This window comes from Rhodnius prolixus, unplaced genomic scaffold (assembly GCF_049639745.1).
Source record: "Rhodnius prolixus isolate KJV_2025 unplaced genomic scaffold, Rpr scaffold_6, whole genome shotgun sequence".
NCBI lineage: Eukaryota > Metazoa > Arthropoda > Insecta > Hemiptera > Reduviidae > Rhodnius > Rhodnius prolixus.
The window spans coordinates 6731590-6752462 of NW_027411634.1; the positions used below are offsets into that span (position 1 = coordinate 6731590).

General features: G+C 28.8%; 3 protein-coding genes across 9 annotated transcripts in view; 1 reads left to right on the plus strand and 2 right to left on the minus strand.

Moving 5' to 3' along the window:
* Positions 1-5948: 5948 nt before the first annotated feature.
* Positions 5949-9445, minus strand: DCTN3-p24 (Dynactin 3, p24 subunit). Of its 2 annotated transcripts, none has more exons than XM_074142395.1 (2): positions 9315-9445; positions 5949-7137 (listed from the first exon to the last, which is right to left on the minus strand). In XM_074142395.1, exon 2 carries the CDS (start codon positions 7133-7135, stop codon positions 6554-6556), a length of 582 nt encoding a protein of 193 aa, XP_073998496.1. In that variant the 5' UTR covers positions 7136-7137; positions 9315-9445; the 3' UTR covers positions 5949-6553. The 2 variants fall into 2 exon arrangements, with proteins under 2 accessions (XP_073998496.1, XP_073998495.1); XM_074142394.1 differs by lacking the exon at positions 9315-9445 and adding an exon at positions 7256-7395.
* Positions 7558-9919, plus strand: LOC141461381 (protein FRA10AC1 homolog). The gene is made up of 4 exons (XM_074142393.1): positions 7558-7692; positions 7777-7942; positions 8986-9145; positions 9374-9919. The coding sequence occupies exons 1-4, from the start codon at positions 7580-7582 to the stop codon at positions 9682-9684; spliced, it is 750 nt and encodes a 249-aa protein (XP_073998494.1). The 5' UTR covers positions 7558-7579; the 3' UTR covers positions 9685-9919.
* Positions 9920-10338: 419 nt separating this feature from the next.
* Positions 10339-20873, minus strand: part of Nt5b (5' nucleotidase B) — a 57279-nt gene continuing 46744 nt past the window's right edge. For all 6 annotated transcript variants that reach the window (XM_074142389.1, XM_074142387.1, XM_074142386.1 and 3 more), the window contains 7 exons: positions 20516-20609; positions 14302-14484; positions 14040-14214; positions 13738-13960; positions 13046-13283; positions 12616-12735; positions 10339-11419 (listed from right to left, as the gene is read on the minus strand). In XM_074142389.1, coding sequence (XP_073998490.1) covers positions 11288-11419; positions 12616-12735; positions 13046-13283; positions 13738-13960; positions 14040-14214; positions 14302-14484; positions 20516-20609 — 1165 coding nt within the window. In that variant the 3' untranslated portion in view covers positions 10339-11287. The remainder of the gene's footprint in view (positions 11420-12615; positions 12736-13045; positions 13284-13737; positions 13961-14039; positions 14215-14301; positions 14485-20515; positions 20610-20873) is intronic.

A 20873-nucleotide genomic window follows, 5' to 3' on the forward strand; every position in this document is an offset into this window, starting at 1 on the left:
CTTGTGAATGTGTTTTATTAAATATTAATGTGAAGAAATATTTAGTTTTTTTTTGTTTAAGCAAGATAAAAGCAGGAAATGGAAAGAAAGAAGAATAAAATTAAGGGTGCATCGATATTAGGCACCATGTTTTAATGAATTATTTTTGTCATGTATGTACTTTTGTTGTGTAGGATTTTTGAAGAGCTCGAATGTTATATGTGATCTAACTTAATTTTTAAGCTAAAAAATCCGCAAATATATATGTATAAATAAAATTAAACTTACTTTAAATATTTGATGAAAACATAATAATAATAATGAGAGAAAAAAAAATGTATAAAAAATAAACTGAAAAAAAAAAAAATGAATATAAAAAGTGTACATAAAAAAGGTGGTCGATTAAAGGGCCTTAAATAATTTTATATGAGCACGGACGTGTAACTTTTTTTGGAGAAAAAGTAGTAAAAGTGCATCTTCATTGTAAATTATATTTAGATGCAATTTTCTTAAAAAAAACTTTTAATTCTAATTTCTTCTCTTTTTTTTTTTTTTCTTTTTAAGCAAATCTAATATTCCAAATTCTTAAATACGATTAATTATCTGCTTTTCTTTTAGGGAAGTTTTCCAAAAGTTTCCATCAGAATTTCTTATTTTTTGGTAATTGCATGTATGAGATTTTCCTTCACTTAATTCTTCTTTTGGTAGTAATTCTTTGCTTTTTGTAACGGATTTGTTTTCCTCTTTCTTTATGATTATATATAAATGTAGATAGCTAACTTTCTTGCAAAAAAAAAAATATTGGCAGCTTCATTTCGATTTCTATCTGCAAATGTGGAATATATTTCACATTGAATGTAAATGGTAATCAGTAAATTAGTGTTGGGCAAAAACGTTTTGGATACACATTTTTACTTCGATTTAATTATTATTAATCATGTTTATCTTGTAACTATTTCCATTAAACTTTAATCTAGCTTGTGTAGTAGGTTGTCAGGGTAATCGAGACATAGTCCATTCATCTGCGGTCAAGTAAGTTCAGTGATCTTGGTCTTGCCTGCTGTATTTATTGAAAATATCCATTGATTCTTTTTCTGGCGATGCTGATTACTCATTAAGACCATCTGTAATTTGTATTACCTCATGTCATATGTTATATGCTCTCATTTTTGGCTTAACTTCTTGCCTTCCATCGCAAGCTGGTCTAAATAGGATTTTTGTTTTCGTTTTTTTACAGTCTCATTTGACGTCCCGGTTAAAAAAGTCATTTGTTTTTAATAAAAATAACGCTTGCAATGATCACTTCTCACATCTTTTTGCACATATATTGAGGTTTTTTTCGTTTCAAATTCCATTTTGGGATAATGTGTGCATCTGAAGGAGATAAACTCTTGTTGAGGTACATTTCAATTTTAATATGATGCCCTGAGGCCAATCTGGGACGTGCTGTCAGTCTATTGTAAACCTTTACTATTCGTACATCTCCCCTTTGTCAGATGTCAGTAACTTCGAAATTAGTCGGCAGCTATTCTGACTTCATTCTATTTAATTTAATTTGGACTTAATTTAAATTCCTGCAAAAGATCCTTTCCTTCCTATTTGATCGAATTTCCGGATAGGACAGCTTTAAGCCTAATTGGGAGAATAATGTAGCGCTTTACCAGTGTCAAATGGGTGAAACAACTATTACAATTGTACGCACATCCTTAGTTCAACTGGGTTGATAGTGGACCCATCTCTAGCTGGAGCTGCTTCATAATTTAGAAATACTCTTTCGGCATAGTTTTAATTTTTTTTTATTGCTGAAATATTAACCAAGTGTTGTGTCCTGGACTTTGATGCCCAATCTCTATAGTAGTATTTCTTGTCTGTTTTTATGTACCCACAGCCTAAGATATAAGTGGTATGTACATTTTATTTATTCCATTTACTTAATGCTTGTATATGAAGCTGAATATAAATACATAAATAATAGCAATTGCTTTAATAAGAAAACAATATGAAGAAGAAAAATAAAATTATAACTTAAAAATTGTATAATGTAAATATGATAATACTTGATATACATATGGAAGTTTAATAGTAGATAAAAAAAATAATAATATTCAAATTAAGTGAAAGATATATATGTTCATAGATAAATATATTTAAATAAATATGTCTAAAAACAAAAATCAGAACAAAAAAATATAAAAATTATAAATAAATTAAATTTAATAATAGACAAAAGAAAAGTTATAATGCAAATCAAATCTTAACTGAATTCTTCTCACATTTATTATTTTTCAAAATTATAAGCGTTTACAAAAAATAAAATTTGTATAAAATTAAAGAAAACAGAAAAATAGTGAAAAGGTTAAATATTTTTTTAGATAAGCACGTGTTAAAATATTGGAAATTTTAGTAAAGACGTTTTGTTTTGCACTTAAATTTGTGCTTTCATTACTGAAATTTACAATATATTTAAGAATAGGTGTACTTACTGTCGTTCATTTTTGTATTTCATTTATAGATACAGTATTGATGATATGAAATAATTCGTAGAAAATAACCTTTTTTAATAATCTTCATCTTGAGCTATTTTTTCAAGTCTTTAAACTATATATTTGCCTTCAGCATTATTTGAAATAAAATTAACGTTGTGTTGTATTAAGAAATGCAAATAAGTAAACAAATAAGCTCTCTCATTGCATGTGCGGAGTGAAAAGTCTTCAACCTCGATAATGAGAAGGCTTATTTCCATTTCACCAAACCTTACTTGAACCTTTTTTGGCCGTAACCTCCGGGTAAATCTTGATTTAGCGTCCTTCAGATCACTTTGTTAACTCGCAAATAAATTCCTTCTTTCATTTTTAAAGTTTAATGTTTAATTTTGTATGTTTTTAATATTTTCAAATTACATGTTAAGGTTTACTTGGAAATTATATTGCATTTTTTGTTTTTGTATTGTCTTATGTTTCTTCAATTAAGAAATTTGTAAAAATGAAAATAATGTGTTAATTGATTGATTGCTATTTATTAATTTGTATTGAGTTTATATTTTTAAACAAATGTTAGTGGTATAACTTCGTTCTTGTATATGTTTTGATTTGTTTATTATTGTATGTTGTAAAATGGTGAGGATTTTATTCATCTTCAAATGGACAACCTCACTCATTTTGGACCTCATAATAATAACGTATTAGATTTTGAATTTGTTTCATAGTTATTTAAATTATTAGATTTTAGAGTTGATGGATAAAATTTTGGCATTTCGTGTTTTCTAAAATTCAAGGGTGGACATTTTGAAAGGACCTGAAATTCATCCCAAATAAATTTAAATTTTTAAAAACAGACTTTGTGTTAAACTGAGTTAGCCAAATAATGCTTTTTCAACTACTATGCGTTTATATTTGAGGTACAACTATACAAATTTTTATGTTTAAAGAATTATTTTCTAGATCTTGCAACAGAAGTGTGGATTTGATTTTAAAATGAGAGTTATGCCGCTATAAGTGAGAATATTGGAAGTTTAGATTTAGAATTATATTAATTTATTTTGTTTTTACTTTGTAAATTATGTAAGTTCTTTTTATAAGTGTTTTTTATTTATATAATTTTCAGTGTTTTTAAACCTAAAACGTTCTTTATATTAATTCAGTAATTACCTTTAAGAAAACAAGATTAATTTTAATTGAATAAGCTGGCTCAATTTTTCAAATTGTGTATTTTAATATAGGCTGGGATTCATTCATTGATGTTACAGCTTTAGATAAAACGTAAAATCTATTTTTTTGTTTTATTTGGCGGAAAAATAATTGACATACACTATTTTATAGCATTATTTTCTTTTTATAATTTATTTTCATTACTATATAAGCAAATTGTAGTAATCTAAAACTTTTATTTACTGTAATTGTTTTTACAATTCGTTCTTTTCGCCTTGAATGCAAAATGTTTCACAGTTTATGTATGTATATATGTGTCAAGAAATATAATTTGTGTTTTTCTGTAATTCATATAGGTTTCTTGTTTTTAATGAGTGTAAATGTAATTAAAGTACACCAGATATAAATATTGTTATATCGTAAATTAAAGATAAACATAAAATATATATTTAATATCTGAAGGGGCCTTACATCTGTTTTTAGATTTAAAAAATAAATAAGCAACTCCCTTCAGATTTTATGGTGAAGGAGAGACATTTTTTGTTTGTTTATTTGATAATTAGTCGGAAGTTTTCGAATTTAGATTATTAACATAAATGGAGAAATAAAATTAATGATTGATTCGTTGTATTGATCAATGTGTCAAGCCTACTTTTGTGTGTGAAATGTTTAATAAGTTATAATAACAAAAAAACATTAAATATAGTACATATTGTATAAAAGTTTGAAATAAAAAAGTGCAAATAGTCACGATTAGTGAAAGATTTTTTTTTCTATTGTATCAATAAATATTTATTTGTAGAAATTTGGATTTTTTCTTGTCTACTTACTCTGATTCATCATATAAGTTAGTTGGTAAGTATAAGCTTATGTGTTGAAAGAAATCTTGTCCACATTTTTAACATATAAAGATAAAATATCTTATTCGATGTACATTATTTAATATAATATCTTGGAAGTATTCTTAAAAATAATGTAAAAAAGAACTTAAAATCAAAATTTAAACATAAAACTCCCTGATTCAACTTAGAAGATTTAGTAGTGTAAATTAAAAAATAGTTTTAATTAAATGGGTGAATTTGCTAGAAAAGTGCATGCCTATGCTATCTAGCGACGTTTGTTAGAACTAAACATCAAACTTGTCTACTAAAGATATAGTGTAAATAAAAAAAATTCAAATTAAATGGGGTGAATATGCTAGAAAAGTGCATGCCTATGCTATCTAGCGACATTCGTCAGAACTATAATAAAGATTTAAATGTGTTGAGAAAATTAGTTTATAAAAGTGCCATAGGTAGCAGCACTAACTGGGAATTGATTAAAAAGATAGTTCTTAAAAATGCCACTAGAGGCACTTACTACATATCGTATAAAATGTTAACATCTCAGTTCAGTATGAGGGTGGCACCCTAAGAGTAAAGTGCTACCGAACCTGCGCCACTGTGCAAGGCGTATGCGCAAGCCAGATCAATATATGTAGTAATAAAGTCTACTTACTAGTAAGGTTTTTTAAATACTCCAAATAATTATCACAAAAAAATCAAGTATTTATAGAAAAGACAAGATGTCGTTACAATGGAGTCAATCTTGTTAAACAAATACAGAATATGTCAAAAAAAAATACACGAAGAAAAAAATCATAATATTGAAAATGAATTGAGAAAAAAAAAACAAAAAATTAATTCTCAGGAACAATTAAAATGAGACTGAACGTGATTGGTAATAACGGTCTTTAAGAATTATTCACAGAATGATATAAGTAAAAAAAGAAAAATACATGAAGAAAAAAATCTTAATATTGAAAATGAAATAATGATAAAAAAAAACAAGAAATGAATTCGCCCCACCCTCCCGCCCTGCGCGACACAAATTAACTTATAGCTGGTCATTACAACGGATTCATCGAGAAGGAAGATTCGTGTTTATGCCTTAATATAAGCATTACGTAATTTATTTCAGCTTTCTTCCATCAAAATCAATTAATACTAGTATAATACCATCTAACAATCATACTTTTAAATTAAAAAAACGTTACGATGCAAAATAAAAGAGAAAAAACAAGGATTTATAAATGAAATGAACGTTAGTTCTAAGAAATGGCTACCAGGCAGCAGTACCTACTACGAAATTACTTTAATTTTACCTGGTTGGTTGAAGCTTTTGTCTTTGGTTGATTTATTGATTTATGATCTTTTAAAATGTTATGTTAAGAAGTTCTCACCTTTTGCAATAATTTCTTATTAGATCATTGTTTCTTAATTTTCCTAACTTCTTATTAGTGTAATCAGTAATAATTTAAGGAAAAATAATTCATTAACGAAATAAGGTCATAAGTTTATAAACACAAAATGATTGATTAAATACAATTTACAAATACAATTTCGGGCAATTAATTATTCGTACATCAGCAAATTCTTAACATATAATTTTTTTAAATCCTAAAAAATTATATATATACATTTAAAAGCAGCATATTATGCATTTAATATAAATACAAAAATAAAGTGTTTATAAATGACTTAATTAATATTCCTTTCTCATTCTTGATGCACTTAAGATGTTTAGTAAATTTCACCTTTTTAAGGAATTTCTCTTTTCTTTGTGTTTCTCTTTTTAATAATTCAATTTTGTTAAAACCTGTCCTAAAATCTACAAAAACCTGAGTATGTTAGGTAAAAATTGATATGTCTATTAAATATATTGAATGTGAAGTTGAAAGCTACCTTGATAAATTACTTTCTAAAAAAGTCGATACTTTATTCTGAGAATTGCTAAAATAGCTATTAAAATGAAGCAATATTCTACATAATGTGGCTATTTACAACTTGAATTTCTATAAGCTATAACGTATAAGACTAATCTTAACACTTAACTAGAAGAAAATAAATTAAATACCACATATTATACAAATCCTAATGTAGATTGGATTATTCATCAATGTTTTTTTTCACCTTAACATTTTCTTCAATGTCTGAAAGGACAGCATCAAACAGTAACAGCGAACGATTCATGGTTCTCAAAACTAGGCTGTAATTCTCCATCAAACTTTTTGCATTTCTTTCAATTTGACTGCATTCTTCTTGTGTTTTTATAGCTGCTTCTGATACTTTTCTCAATTGTTCAGTTAGCGATGGTATATTTTTAAAAGGTTCACCACTAAGTGAATTATTCATTTCGTTCAGTTTTGTCAACTGAGAAAGCAATAAACGTAGTTCTGATTCTGATTCTAATACCATTTTAGTTTTTGTTACATTATCAGCTAATGAATCTTCATATGTTGGATCCAAAAATTTACCTAAAATGGTTATCCTATCGAATATTGTCTTGATGGATTCATAATTGGAAACTGCATTTATCACTGCATTGTTACTGTGTACAAGTGAATCGGCAATTGGTGCATCTTTCTCACTGATCTGAACATTACCAATAATTCTTCTTTCCAATTCTTCAATCTGAGCTTCTAAAGCATCTAGAGGATCGATATTATCCGTCTTCAATATACCAGGCATATCTGTTAACAGATTGTGTATTAGGTTAGTTTCTTTAGCCAATTTATAAATTTCTGGTTATTTCCTATACATAACAACTTCATGAAAGTAAAAAAAGGAACTAATATTCAAAATACTTACTATTATCTGATAGTTACGCAAGAAGGGCAGAGTATTCCTTGTATGAAATTTGGCAGTCAATATGACAACTACTAATACTAACTGAGAGCAGGTTACAATATCAGTATTGATCTGCCGGAAGGTAAGTTTCTGGTTATATAATCTTTATTATGCAACGCGTTATGGATTTCTGAGCACTATGTTTATTTTTAGAAAAAGATTTTTTTGTCGTGTAGAATAAATTAAATCGTTGTTTCTCCTTAACGTGAAATACTGTAAAAACATGGCTTTGATGAAAGAGAACTTGTTTTAATATTGAATTCTCCATTCTATTCAAACAACAGAATGAATTATTCTCATAGATACCTAACGTTAAATCCATATGAACTTCATAAGCATCTAATAAACACATACGTTCTTAATAGAAAAGGATCAACCAATTTTCTGAAAAGAGATACGTAAGTGTAAACAAATTAATCTATTAAGATTTCGGTTGTTTTAACCTTCCTCCTGGTAATATTTTGATCCTGAAAATCTTCTAGATCAAAGGATAAAACTGATATTGACGTAATTCGGGAAAATCATAAATTTATCTGGGAAGATGATGAACAACCTACCACATGGGAGGAACGACTCGCTAGAAAATATTATGATAAATTATATAAGGAATTTTGTATTGCAGATTTAAGCAGGTACAAAGAAAACATGGTAGGTAGGTAAATGAAACTTTATTTTTTAGTATTCAGTAAATTCCTTTTTATTTTTTACCCTTCGATGAACAAGGACTGATGCGTGCAATGTCATGACATCTCATATTGGGATTGTTCCAAAAAGACTGCTTCACCTTACGATCTTGAAAGAGCTCGCTCTAAACAGGAGCCTGACAATTCTGCAGATTTGTTGGTTTGCTGAGGCATCTAATGTTATAAGATAAACTATCAACGAACCTCTTCCTCTATTGTTTTCACAAAAAAAGTGGACTGGACACATCTTCAGGGATATTGGCGTCCTGCGGATATTCTAGCATAAAACAGACCCATAACCCACCCAAATCAAGTTGTGCACGCTAAAGACTTTTCCTTCTGACTGGTTACACATTTTCTTTTATCTTAAGAGGAATTTATGTTGAGTTTGAATACAAAAAAATTTGTATTCTAGAAAATGAAACAAACTATGACTGTGAAATCATTGAAATTCCCTAGTACTTAAATCCTAAGTTCTGCTCTTAAGATGATAACCTTTTTACTTGTGAAATTCGCTGGCTTATCTTGAATATTTTGGCATAGAAATGCTTTTTGAAACTATTTTAATTTTAATGCGACTGATTATCTGAAGGTACAACATGTTCGATAGTTTTATTTCAATTTTTGAAATTTCCTCTGAATGATAATAATTATGGTTAAGAATTTCCAGAGCAGATTAAGCAGAATTTTTTTTTCTTTTACCAGTGTTAGTGCCATTTTAATATACTTACTGATCCGTAACACTCCAGTCTTCAGCTAATTTTAGAAGAATATCAAGCTGATGTAGAAATTTACTTTTATAAAAACTATCTTAAAAACATAATTTGGTTTTATTTTCTTGCAACATTAGGAACAATAATGACAAAAATATCTGATTTTACAGGCATGTAGGTCAAAGCTATTGAGGCAGGAAGGTGGTTTCAAAAACTGTTTTTCCTCAGAGAAGATTAGAAATTAGATTTTTTCTAATTAAATGCCATGAATTAATTTTTACCGATTTAATTACAGTTTGCTATGCGATGGCAAACAGAGAACGAACTTGTCACGGGTAAAGGTCAGTTTATATGTGGTAATAAAGTTTGCCTAGAAAAGGATGATCTCAAAAGTTGGGAAGCAAATTTTGGTTACATAGAGCATGGAGAAAAAAAAAATGCTTTAGTAAAACTAAGTAAGTATTACAAGTAATAGCAATTCTTACTAAATGATACCTATATTAAGATTCACTCATTATTTTCAAATATTCTTAATTGATCTACGATTCAAGTTTAATCCCTTTGGCCATTGTTCCCTTAACAATCAGGATTTCAAAGAAATTTAATGGTTAACTAATTATTTACCTTGGGTTATTTTGTGTCAGCTTATTTTCCCTTGCAAAAAAATATTCTTCAATTTTCAGGACTTTGTGACTCTTGTTCAAAGAAACTTAACTACAAACATAAAAGAAAAGAAATTAAAAGATTGAAACACGTGAAGAAAGTTGGTAATCAACAGCTAGGGGGAGAATCCATATTTTCAGTTGATAGTAATAGTACTGGTAGATCGGAAATAATATTTGACGAAACAAACATTCCTAATGAAAATATCAGTAATTGCGAAGAAGAGGCAGCTGAAGGAGATAGTAATATTTGGAAAGCACCGGTAGAAGAAACCGAGGAACCATCTAGAGATGAGGAATTTGAAAAATATTTAGAACATCTTCTCTTATGATTTTTTAAAAAATATCTATATTGCTTTTTTTTTTGTCCATAAATGCATTGTAATTTTTTTTTTTACTTTTATTTACCTTTTTTTTTACAAACTCCACATGTGCGTATATATTAATATTAATTATACAAATTGGGTAACTTTTAATTATTAATTGTCATATTATTTAAACCTAATTATTTTCTTATAAATGTTAATAATTTTTAATATAAAAGGAAGACTTCCTTTGCGTATACAATTATTTGTTTCTCTGATTCCCTTTACATGCGACTGAGTGAACATATTTTCAAACTTTACTTCTTTTCATTATTATTACTAATAAAGAGAACAAATTACGATAGGATTGATCGCTATAATTTGAGCGTTGATTATATACAAATATATTTGTCATTTAAAAATAATGATTGATTTGAAACAAAAAGAATAGATATTTAATACGCAGATTAACACTCGATTAAAAAGTGGCCAGCTATAGATAGGAATGTCAAAAATTAATAGGAATATTTTATTTTTTAATGTCAAAAATCTGTTTGTTACTTGATAGGTTTTCTTTATCTCAAAGCCTCACGTTCACTGGAAGCTAGTAAAGTGTACAAGCGAGTTTGATTTGTGCATCTGGAAACAACTATTGCAGGATTTGAAGCGAATGTACCGATCTAGGTCGCTGTTTTCACCTGACAAGGCGCTATAAACCTTCTCTTGGCTGTCGAGGCGTAATTTGCTTTTTGTTTCGGACACGAATATCTGTCTCCATAAATTTTGTAGAAGACAATTGTTTTCAATATAATATAATTTTCAAATTGTTAATTTTAAAATTCGATTAGTAAAACAAGATTTTATAATACTTATTATTTCACTAATCAAAGTTTTCTTGCATGTGACTTAAATGACACAAATATAGCCTTTAAAACCCATCAAACCGAGCAACGAAGTTAATTGTGAAAACGTAACATTAAACAGTTGTGGGGCAACTACGAATAATCTGTTGCACCTTATGTTTTAGTTGACTGTGTTATTTGGGCGATGTTTAGCTCATAACTAGCAGGAAGAACTTTATTATTATATTTAGGAAATGTAAACAAAAAAAAGTTAGTGTAAGCAAATCCGAAGTCCAGCACTGTCGTCTAAGAGGGCTAATCCTGTCCCAGGGCGCTCAATTGGCTTGTCGCCGAGAAAATTACGTTAACTCCAACGCTTATAGAGTCGAAAACGCAACGTCGCTTCCAATGGACGTTAAATTTAATATATAAAATCACTACTTACAACATATATTAATAATTAATGTTTAAAACTTGAAAAAGAAACAACAAAAACTCTCATAATATAAAAAACTGTACAAATATATCGCGCGCCTTATTTATTAAAAACCTAATAGCTAATGGCGAATAAAGGCAATATGTGTTATTCAAAAATACAAATAAAATAAACATAACTTTTCTATTGTATCTTTCTATTTTATAGAAGATAAATATATATATATATATTATATTAATAAAAAATAATAATTCGTGCTGTCGTAAAGTTTAAATTTGCGTTGTTTAAACACTATCAGATAACAAATTTGTATTAAAAAACAAAAAACTTTATTTGAATATTTTTTTATTTTTTAGTTAACCTTTTCTTCGCCAGAATTTCTGTCACTTTCTTCATCACTGTAATCTTCATCATGGTTATGTGTAACACTTCTTGGAGTAATTGGACGTGTGTGTGGTACCTGACTGTTGCTGCGTTCCAATATCTAGTTAAATAAATAAATAACTTAAGTAAATAATATAGTTTGCTTAATTCTTTCCTATTTATATTATGGTGAAACTGATCTGTCAAATCCGATATATAGAAATCAATGGATCTGCAAATTTAACTTCCAGCAGAGTCACAGAACTGCTCAAACAGTCCCATAAATTGGTATGACTGGCAATGGAACATGGAGAAGAAATTCATCATTTTGATTCCTTTATCACGGCAATTGATTTCTCCGAAAAAGATAACTGATTCATGCGTATCTATTATTTTTTTTGCTTTCAAAGTCGTTAAATCATTTTAAAGATTGTCTACCCTTAATCATCTGATAATTCTTAGCTCAGCGCAAGTTTAATGCTTTACTTTCTCATAAAATTTTAAACAAAGACTGATAATTTTATTTATAAGCCTTCATGAAAACTTCTGACATAAAATTTTTATTGTCTTTTTTCCCACAATTATGAACACATTCTATTTAAATTGATGAAATTGAAAGTATTTTTATTGTAACTTAAACTTGTACTACCCCAGATATACATAGTTCACATTTGTGGATAAGAATCGGTGACTTGTGCTGGGGCTACGGGGAAAGCTGAATAGCATTCATTCATTTTTGGCTGACAATTGTGTTTTAGAATCTAGATCAGTAAGAAAATTCTTAACTGTGACTGCCTTACGAAATAGTAACAACAAACTTGTAAAAGGACTAACTTGTTTAACATAATCAAGAACAACATCGAGGCTAAAAGGAAAGAAATATAAAATACAATAAAAAAAACACTAGGAATGGACGCTGGTCTTCCAGGAAGATGAATGTTTTGCAAGGTATGAGGGGAATGTAGAATAAACAATTCCGTACAGAAATTCCATTGTGTTTCACAAATAGAAACATAAGGCAAACACTTCCACAGGGAAAATTGAAATCGATATGATTGCTCGGCTCGATAAGTTTCATATGTTTTCTAGGAATGACCGACAAGAACCAGTGTCCAGTCCAACCCAACTCGCCCGTTGGTGCTGGTGAAATGATACAAAACTTTTCTCTTTGCCAAGGAATTAAAGAATATCAACGAATTACTGACAAGATATGCAAGATTTATTTTTATTTTTTAGGTAGCGTTGACAGAAAAACTACACTTCTTAGCTCAACCCAATTTGCACTCTTATATTATTATTACTAAAAACTACTCTTACCTTATTATCCTTAATAGGTTGTTTTTCATCTTCAAAGATGTTATAAGTTCTTGACCTGGAAATCATTGGACTGTCCATCACAAACCTTTGCTCATGAGCTACAGTAGATTCGTGCGGCATCTAGGTGCAAAAGTGAAGAGGTATTAATTAATGGGACAAAAATAACTGAATTATATAACATGTTAAGACTACAGGAGACCTAGCCGCAAAAACGACTATTGGTTAGAACCCTAGACTAATAAAGGCGGGAGGTTTCATTTAATAGACTTTTCAAGGGAATCGGTCTGCAGAGCCTTGGGAAGCTGGTTCCGTGCCCAGTACCAACAAAAACAATAATTATGTGAGTAAATAATAATAAGTTTGAAGAAATAAGTCAAAGCTGTTTTTAAATCTTCGAAAACTTACTAAAAGCAAGTGAAAGTATACTTACAAGCATGGCCGGAGCTCTGAACATGTAGCTGAAAGGGTAGTATATGAGATTGAGGAAGGTGGCAGCATACAAATCGGCGTAGCGTACGACTTGTGAAGAGAAAAACGTCTGCCTGGAACCTGACCTAAACAGACTGCCCATCATGCCGTAAGCTAGATCCATTTTATGGGTAACCTCTCTGATGCCGGCACGAAGTTTAGAAATGTCCGGTTTTTCTTTTGTGCTTGAATCCAAATTTCTAAAAACATTAAAATTCATTAGAAATTGTGGAATATTGTACATTGTTTTTGGTGACTGAATCATTTAATCCAAAAAGAACAAATTTTGCGAAATTCAGTCATAATTTTATATCATTTTTTGCCAAGCTTTTGATCTAGAAACTAGGTCTACATCTCTAGGGCTTAAGCTTGATGACAATTATAATATTTTTTAACTGAGTTACAGTGAGGTTCCTTTGAAATGAACAAACAAAATTATAGATTTCAGCAACCTGCAATTTATCCTTTTTGAGGAAGAGCGTTCACACAAACCACAGACAAAGCACTCAAAACTACTGTCACTGTACCAAAATGATGTTATTTTCAAAGAATATGCCCCATTAATCAAGAACTAATTACGATCTTCAAGATCGTGATTTGCCTTTTTAATTCTAAAAATTTCAATAGTAGTTCATAAGTTTTTAAAATGCTTACTTATACATCTCGCCCAACATAACATCCAGAGCTTGTAGTTCCGTGAAGAGCTGACATTTGTCCGTCCAAACATGAAGTTCTTGGACCAGTTCAGGCACTATTAAAAATGTTCTCCAGCCCCGAATTTTCTTTGATTTCAGAATATCACCGAATATATGGTCACCAATGTATAGTACATCTTTTCCCTTAGCACCAATAAGTTTTGTAAATACATCGCATGAACCTGTAAAAATTGTAAGGCAAAATTTAATGCACTGTTCAAGGTACCAGTTTTTTAAAAAATAATATTTTATTAAACATACCTCCAGAGTAGACTTGTTCTTTTTGTAATGGTCCAGTGTGGGAGCCTATCTTCAAGGAACCAGTGGATGTGTCTACCTGTCTCATCAGAGTACCTTCACCAAAGAATAATGGCTTTCTAGCATCCACGACAATAATATCAAAGTAGGTTTTCCAATTTCTATGTGGTTCATCAGGCTACGGGTCAGAAACAAAAACACATTTAAGTATGGTAAAACTGTAACCCATTAAGTACTAAAAATATTAAGTAATATTTGAACTTACCCTTGCTCCGTGGGGGAAATCAAATAGGTAAGTCATTATCTTATCCGTAAAACAATAATCAGAATTTGTAAGCAAAAACACTTTTGCACCACTTTCTCTGATTCTTGTAAGAAACATTGGCAAACGTTCATCTTTTTTAACATATTCATCCAAATTCTTTATGGTCATCGATTTCAGATCACCCTGTAACCAAATCGAGAGATAAATTAATTTTCTCAAACAATTTGAATATTATTATTAAGCATATTTATAAAAGCGATTTTTATTGAGATTTCGACTAAATACATTTTTAATTCATTACTTAAAATAAATGTACGAATTAAAATTGGTTAAAACCTTTTTTTTTAAACGTAAAATAAAAAAGTGTCAAAAGAATGCAATGCGTAAGATATAATACTTAAATATCTAATACTAATCCAAGGGGGAGAAAGATTACGACCAATATCAGATATAATTTTTTTTAATTTGTAATTACGCCAAACTTTCAACCTACAGACTAGGTCTTTAAGGTTTAAGGCTTTGGAACACATTATAGAAACTGATAATTATTTACATACATAACTGGGAGACATAAAAAATAGTTTGCAAAATTATTTACCTTATAGTTATAAATACCCTTAAATGTTAATACTCCTATATTGTAACACAAATTGCAAGTATAAAAGCCATTATATTATCTTTCTTTCTCTTGGATTAATGAGTCACAGAAAAATGATCAGTTCTCTACAATCTTATTATTAAATTAAAGTGAAGAATATAATCATCACTTATCAACACTGAAGATTTATTCTTTATATTTAATATGAAAGCAATATTAACTAAATAAAACTATCTTTCATACAAATAACATCATACAAAAGTTATAAAGTCAGATCCTCCACCATTGTAGGACACAAGACAAATAAATTGTGTTATCTTGGGATAAGGTTATGCAATTTTTGTTTTAAAATTAAAACTATCAACTGGAAGTGATCATTTATTCTCAAGTTCCAGTAATAATTAATAAATGACATACTTAGGAAATAACTAAGAAATTTATTCTTCGAAATTAGGCTTTTATCAGCAGTGAAAACTATAAAATGGGTTATTATTCGTTAAAAAAATAATATAACAAAATATAAACAATTTGAAGCCAAATAAAAAAACCAATGCGGACTGCAAAAGTTTTCCAAACATAAAATCAATAATAAGTAGGAATTCACTTCTAGTAGAGGCAGAGTTCCATTTGTCCTTAAGAAATGAAAGGACGGAAAAAAAAATGTGAAAAATCTCTAGTTCGAAATTTTAAACCCAAATAATCCCACAGTTTGCTAAAAAAAAGAGAATATTTAGTTTAGGTTTGAAAAGAATAAAAACTTTCCAAAAATGTAATCAATCAGTTGTAAAAATTGAATGTTCAAAATAATAGGGTGCTGCGTTGGATACACCTCAAATACCAAAATTATATTATATTTTGCTGGTTGAGATTATGATGTTGAGTGCTATAAAATCGTTGCATTCATTTCTAATCTGATCCATAAAAATAATCCTTTTCAAGAAAAATGATTGATGAGGAAAATATTTATTTATAGAAGAACTTTAAATTTTAAAAACAAATACCTTCTGAAGCCTATCACAACACAAATTTAGATAACTACGACAGAATCATTTCCACAGATAGTTTGTCTAATTACTACATTCTTTTGAGGTTCCCAAAATGGTTAGCATTAAACTTTCCTCAGGCTGCGAAATCCAAATGAAACAATAAAAATGCAGAACCTTTAAAAGAACAAATTGAACGGAAGAAAAGTAAACCTAAACATCTTTTTATTCAATAATGAACAATGCTGTTTCTTCTGGGGTGCTTTAACAGAGAAGAGAGTTAAATTTTAATGAGCTTTAGCTAAATAAACATTTCTTAACTTTTTGTGCAAAATATATGTTACAGATTACATTAATTCAAGGTTGGTCATGTTTTAGTATAAATGTTTTGACAATGCATTAAAATTTGTCTATATTTGTAGTTCGTATTAAGCTCAATCATTTCTCATTGACAAAACCTTACAACACCACATACAAAAATTGAATCCAATGTACTTCTTTCAAAATAAAATAAATACTGCACTAACGAGCGAAATTTGAAATCTAAAAATTTAAGGAAATAACCTGAATCGAATTTTATATTGGTAAATTTTAGTTGAATTAAAGAGCTACTTTAACGAATTTATTAAATACTATTAGGAAGAGAAGGTCATTTTTAGTTCCTGCAATTGAAGAATAAAGTAAAAAATTAAAATAAAATAAACTGTGAATTGAAAATCTTTTCTATTTTAGTTTCTTTTACTTGACATAATATATGATGTATATCATACCATATGAGTTAGATCAAAGTGACGCAGAAGTCACACTTGAGAGTAGTAGGTCGTTGGGCTCACAGCCAGGGGATGCCCCGGGGCCACACACATGCCACCTGGAGGCCATGCCCACCAAGCACACTGTGAACGCTGATGCAAGCACGAACGATGATGCCACTTCAATTATATCACATACATCTACCCAACAGAAACATGACTCTACCAAAGAAGAAGCAAAACAATTTCTTTTTTTTTGTTTTGTTTTGATTTAAATATTTCACAACCTCATACTCAAATTATTTTTTTGATTGATTTTTTGAAGTTTTAACAAAAACATCTTATTCAGCATGATGACTCATTTTTGGAAACTAATACATAATACCTGGGGATGAGTTTTTCCATAAGATAATAATAAATAAAACCAGTTAAAATTGGTCAGATAAAATTTTCTCCTGTGCACTTTACAGCAAAAACAAACACAGAAATGAGCCGCTATTTTTACAAGAGATATAAATTCAATTTTTATGCCTTAAACTAAAAAAATAAATGAAATAAAACTCTAAAAACTAATAATCAATAAAAATGATAAATCTTAACTTTAAATTAACAAAAATATATTCTTAAATTTTGTACAAAAACTATTTTAAATTTTTTTTGCCAAAAATGGATTTATACTGTCTTCAAGAATAACGGTTCAAATCATATCCTTGCTGTACTTGCATTACCTACCACGGAATTTCAAAATAGCGATTTAGGAGAGATTAAAGTAAACATTATTTTTCATTGCCCAGAAGAATTCGATAAATTAATTTTCTTTTGTTGAAGAATCGTTGAGTTAAAACAATTTAAAAGACATTACTTTCCCTGTAAGCTTTTCTTGGACAAATTTTCTTCATGTTTAAGACAGTTCAATCAATGAATAAAAATGAATTCAATGAATGAATGAAGTAGACAAACCATATACACATACACCCTTTTTATAATAGCTTTAATAGTTACCTCCTACAATTATTTATAATTGTTTTTGTCATCGAATTGCTGCCCTAGACTTGGTTTGTGTTGTATTTATTCCTTTAAGGTAGCCATAAGGGCTCAGAGTATATTAGGTTATCATAGGGCTTAGTCTCCCCCCAAAAATAGTAATAATAATCATACATATTTGCTGAATTTAACGACGTGAATTTAAAATTTCGTTGAATACAATGGAATGTTGATATTAATAATTTTTCATTAGAATTGGCAAATAGTTTTATACAAAATATGAGATTACCAGTCATATAAATTACTGAATAAATAAAGTAAAAACAGTTCTAACTGAAAACCATTAAGTAAAAAAGAAAAACAACGACAAATTTCATTAACTCATATTAATATCTTACCAGAACTATTAAAAATACCCTACATAAACTCATTCTTACTTTTTTACCCTAAATGACGAACAGTAAGCGATTTGAGTGATAAAGGTCTTTTCTTTCTACAAATACCAATAGAAATACTACTCCATGCTAATTATAATTACTATTCGCGAAAACTAGAGTAACTGGCTGAATCTATTACATACAATTTGATCCCCTATTTTTAAAACTACAGTGAAGTTACATTTCGTAAGGTTATTAAAGTATGCTTTTTAATAATACAAAGTTTTTAATCAAGGAGCTTGTGCTCTGCCTTAACTTATCTGAGGTCTGTGCTTAACCTGAACTCAAAAAATGATCTGAACAGAATTTTACTTAAATGCTCATTATCAGCTATCTCTGTTGAATATCTGGTTTTTGTTTTTGTTTTTTAATTATTCAAAAATAATATTTAATATTTTTTCATAATTAGTGAAGTTTTTATATTCTGTTAAAAATACATTAAAAACTAAAATGCTTTTTATTTCTTTGTGAAAATACTATTCCCCTCATAAATTTTTATTATTTTCTTAAATTTTTAATATCGATCTTAAATCCAATCCAATAATAAATATGATTTTCTTATTGTACACACAATTATTTATTTTTTAATTCAATTCAAAATAAAATAAAAATACGTGTAAGAAAATAACTGGATTTGCACAATTTTAAATGTATTCTGGGGATTTAGCAGTATTTGGTTTTATAGGATTTATTTCTAGCTGTGGATTTTCATATGCAACAAAATTACGTCTAAAATACTTAACACAAACCCTGCATCATTCGAAAGAGGAAAGCAAATGAAGCACAATATACAATTACATAAATTAAGACTGCTTGCAAAAATATTGATATGGATACAGACACATGTCTGCAAGGGGCTCAAATGAAGAGTCTACATCAATATCTTTTTCAACTTTGCATTACTGCAGCTTGTTCCAAAGATAAATTAGTTGTATAAGTTGCAAGAAATGAAACGTCTAATTAACCAACTGGTCATAAAAATCATTTAAATCGTGAATAGAGATTAACTAATTAAGCAGAAAACGTCTTATGAATAAACAGAGCCCTAGAACTGTCATTGTTTCTCCATGTCCATTCATTACAATTTCTTCATTTCGTTTAGAATTGATAAAAATGGAAGTTAGGAAGTTTCAGCTGGGTACGTTTCGTTGTTTACCACAATAAAACCCTACCACTCTCTGAAGCTCAAGTTAATCAGTTGTTGACTATCCAAGGCAAACTTCACTCAATCCCAATAGGTTTAGATAAATGCAACTTTTTTTGGAAACACACACACTTGGAAATGAAGATAAATTATGAAAAAACAGAATTTTAGGCAGTGCCAAAAAAAAGGGAGAAGATTTAAAAGTGGCCGGGAAGAAGTTAAAAACAGTAGAGGCATTAAAATGTTTAGGTTCATACATGAAGGATGCTTTCTTTCCCTGTGTTGTGGAGTAGGACATTTAAAAAGGAAAATATTTTCAATTATTGAAGGGTTACTTATGACAGGTCTATCAGTCAAAGAGCGTTGAAAGAATAAGAGTGTGGTCATGATTTGTTTGTGTCTAAAGAAGAAAAGAATGAACGAAAAAAAAAAATAAAACAGAGTGAAGATAACCCATGAAGAAGATGGATGACATCGAATAGGTGAAGAGGTCAGAAATGAATAGAAAGAAGCTAGCTGAGGGGAAGAAAAAGAATTATAAGTGCTAAAAAAAGCTTTAGTTGAAGTCCTCCAAAAACGATTGACAATAACAAGGCGATAATTTTCACAAAATACTTTGAAAAGTTCAATTTAAAAAGATACAAATCTATTCCACTATACTAACAAAAACTAAACTACAACAAATGATACTTCTCTAAGAAACAGATTCAAAATGTTGTTTTGAATCTAGAAATGGTTTAAATATCATCCTGCTTTTTTATGTTACATCACTTCCACTTAAAAAAGTGAGTGCAACTTTTAAATAGTTTCTAAATTCTAAAAATGTAAACTAGGAACATCATTACAGTTTAGTTCATGCCATTAGCTTGAGTTATTGCATGATGAAAAACATTTAATACTATCAAATACTAAGCAAAGTTTTCATAATTAAAAATATTCCCCTTATTAGTCCATTGGGTTTGGACTTGAAAAAATTACCTCAACATTTGAGAAAAAAAAAAAAAAAAATCATTATCTTACCAATCATAAAAGCAGAAATACAGAATAATAATATCATAAATGAACGATAAATTTTGAATGAAACAACATTAGATACTTTTAAAAAAAATAAGGTCATAAATGATTTTCAAATAAAATAATGCTTGTCTAAAACTAAATTTCTAAATTAACGGAAAATTAATTTTGTCATGAAAACTATTTACTAACACTAATAATCAATTAGTAAAATTGATTAATTTAAATAGTAAAAATTTACATTTAATTTTTTTTTTATAAATAAACAATACCAGAAGAGAGAATAGAAAAGATTATGATAATACCTGAAGATGGACCCAATCTACTGCATTGCGTACATCTTGAAATATGGATTTAAAGGACATAAACAAGTCGCCAGATTTCACTCCTGTCTTATCCCTGGAATAAATATTTTAAAAGGTGATATAGAAGAACTAACTAAATGTGAATATATAACAGGCACAAGAAAAAAAAAATGTATCACTGCTTTAAAAAGAGATCAGTGTAAATAACCTTAACATAATTTACTTTTTCTCCTGAAACTTATAAAAGAGAAAGTTATTCTTGCAGATTTTCGATTTTTTTTTCTCAAGAGATACATGTTTGACGTTCCAAAAAAAAAAACAATTAGATACAAAATAATAATAACCTTACAAAAATGTC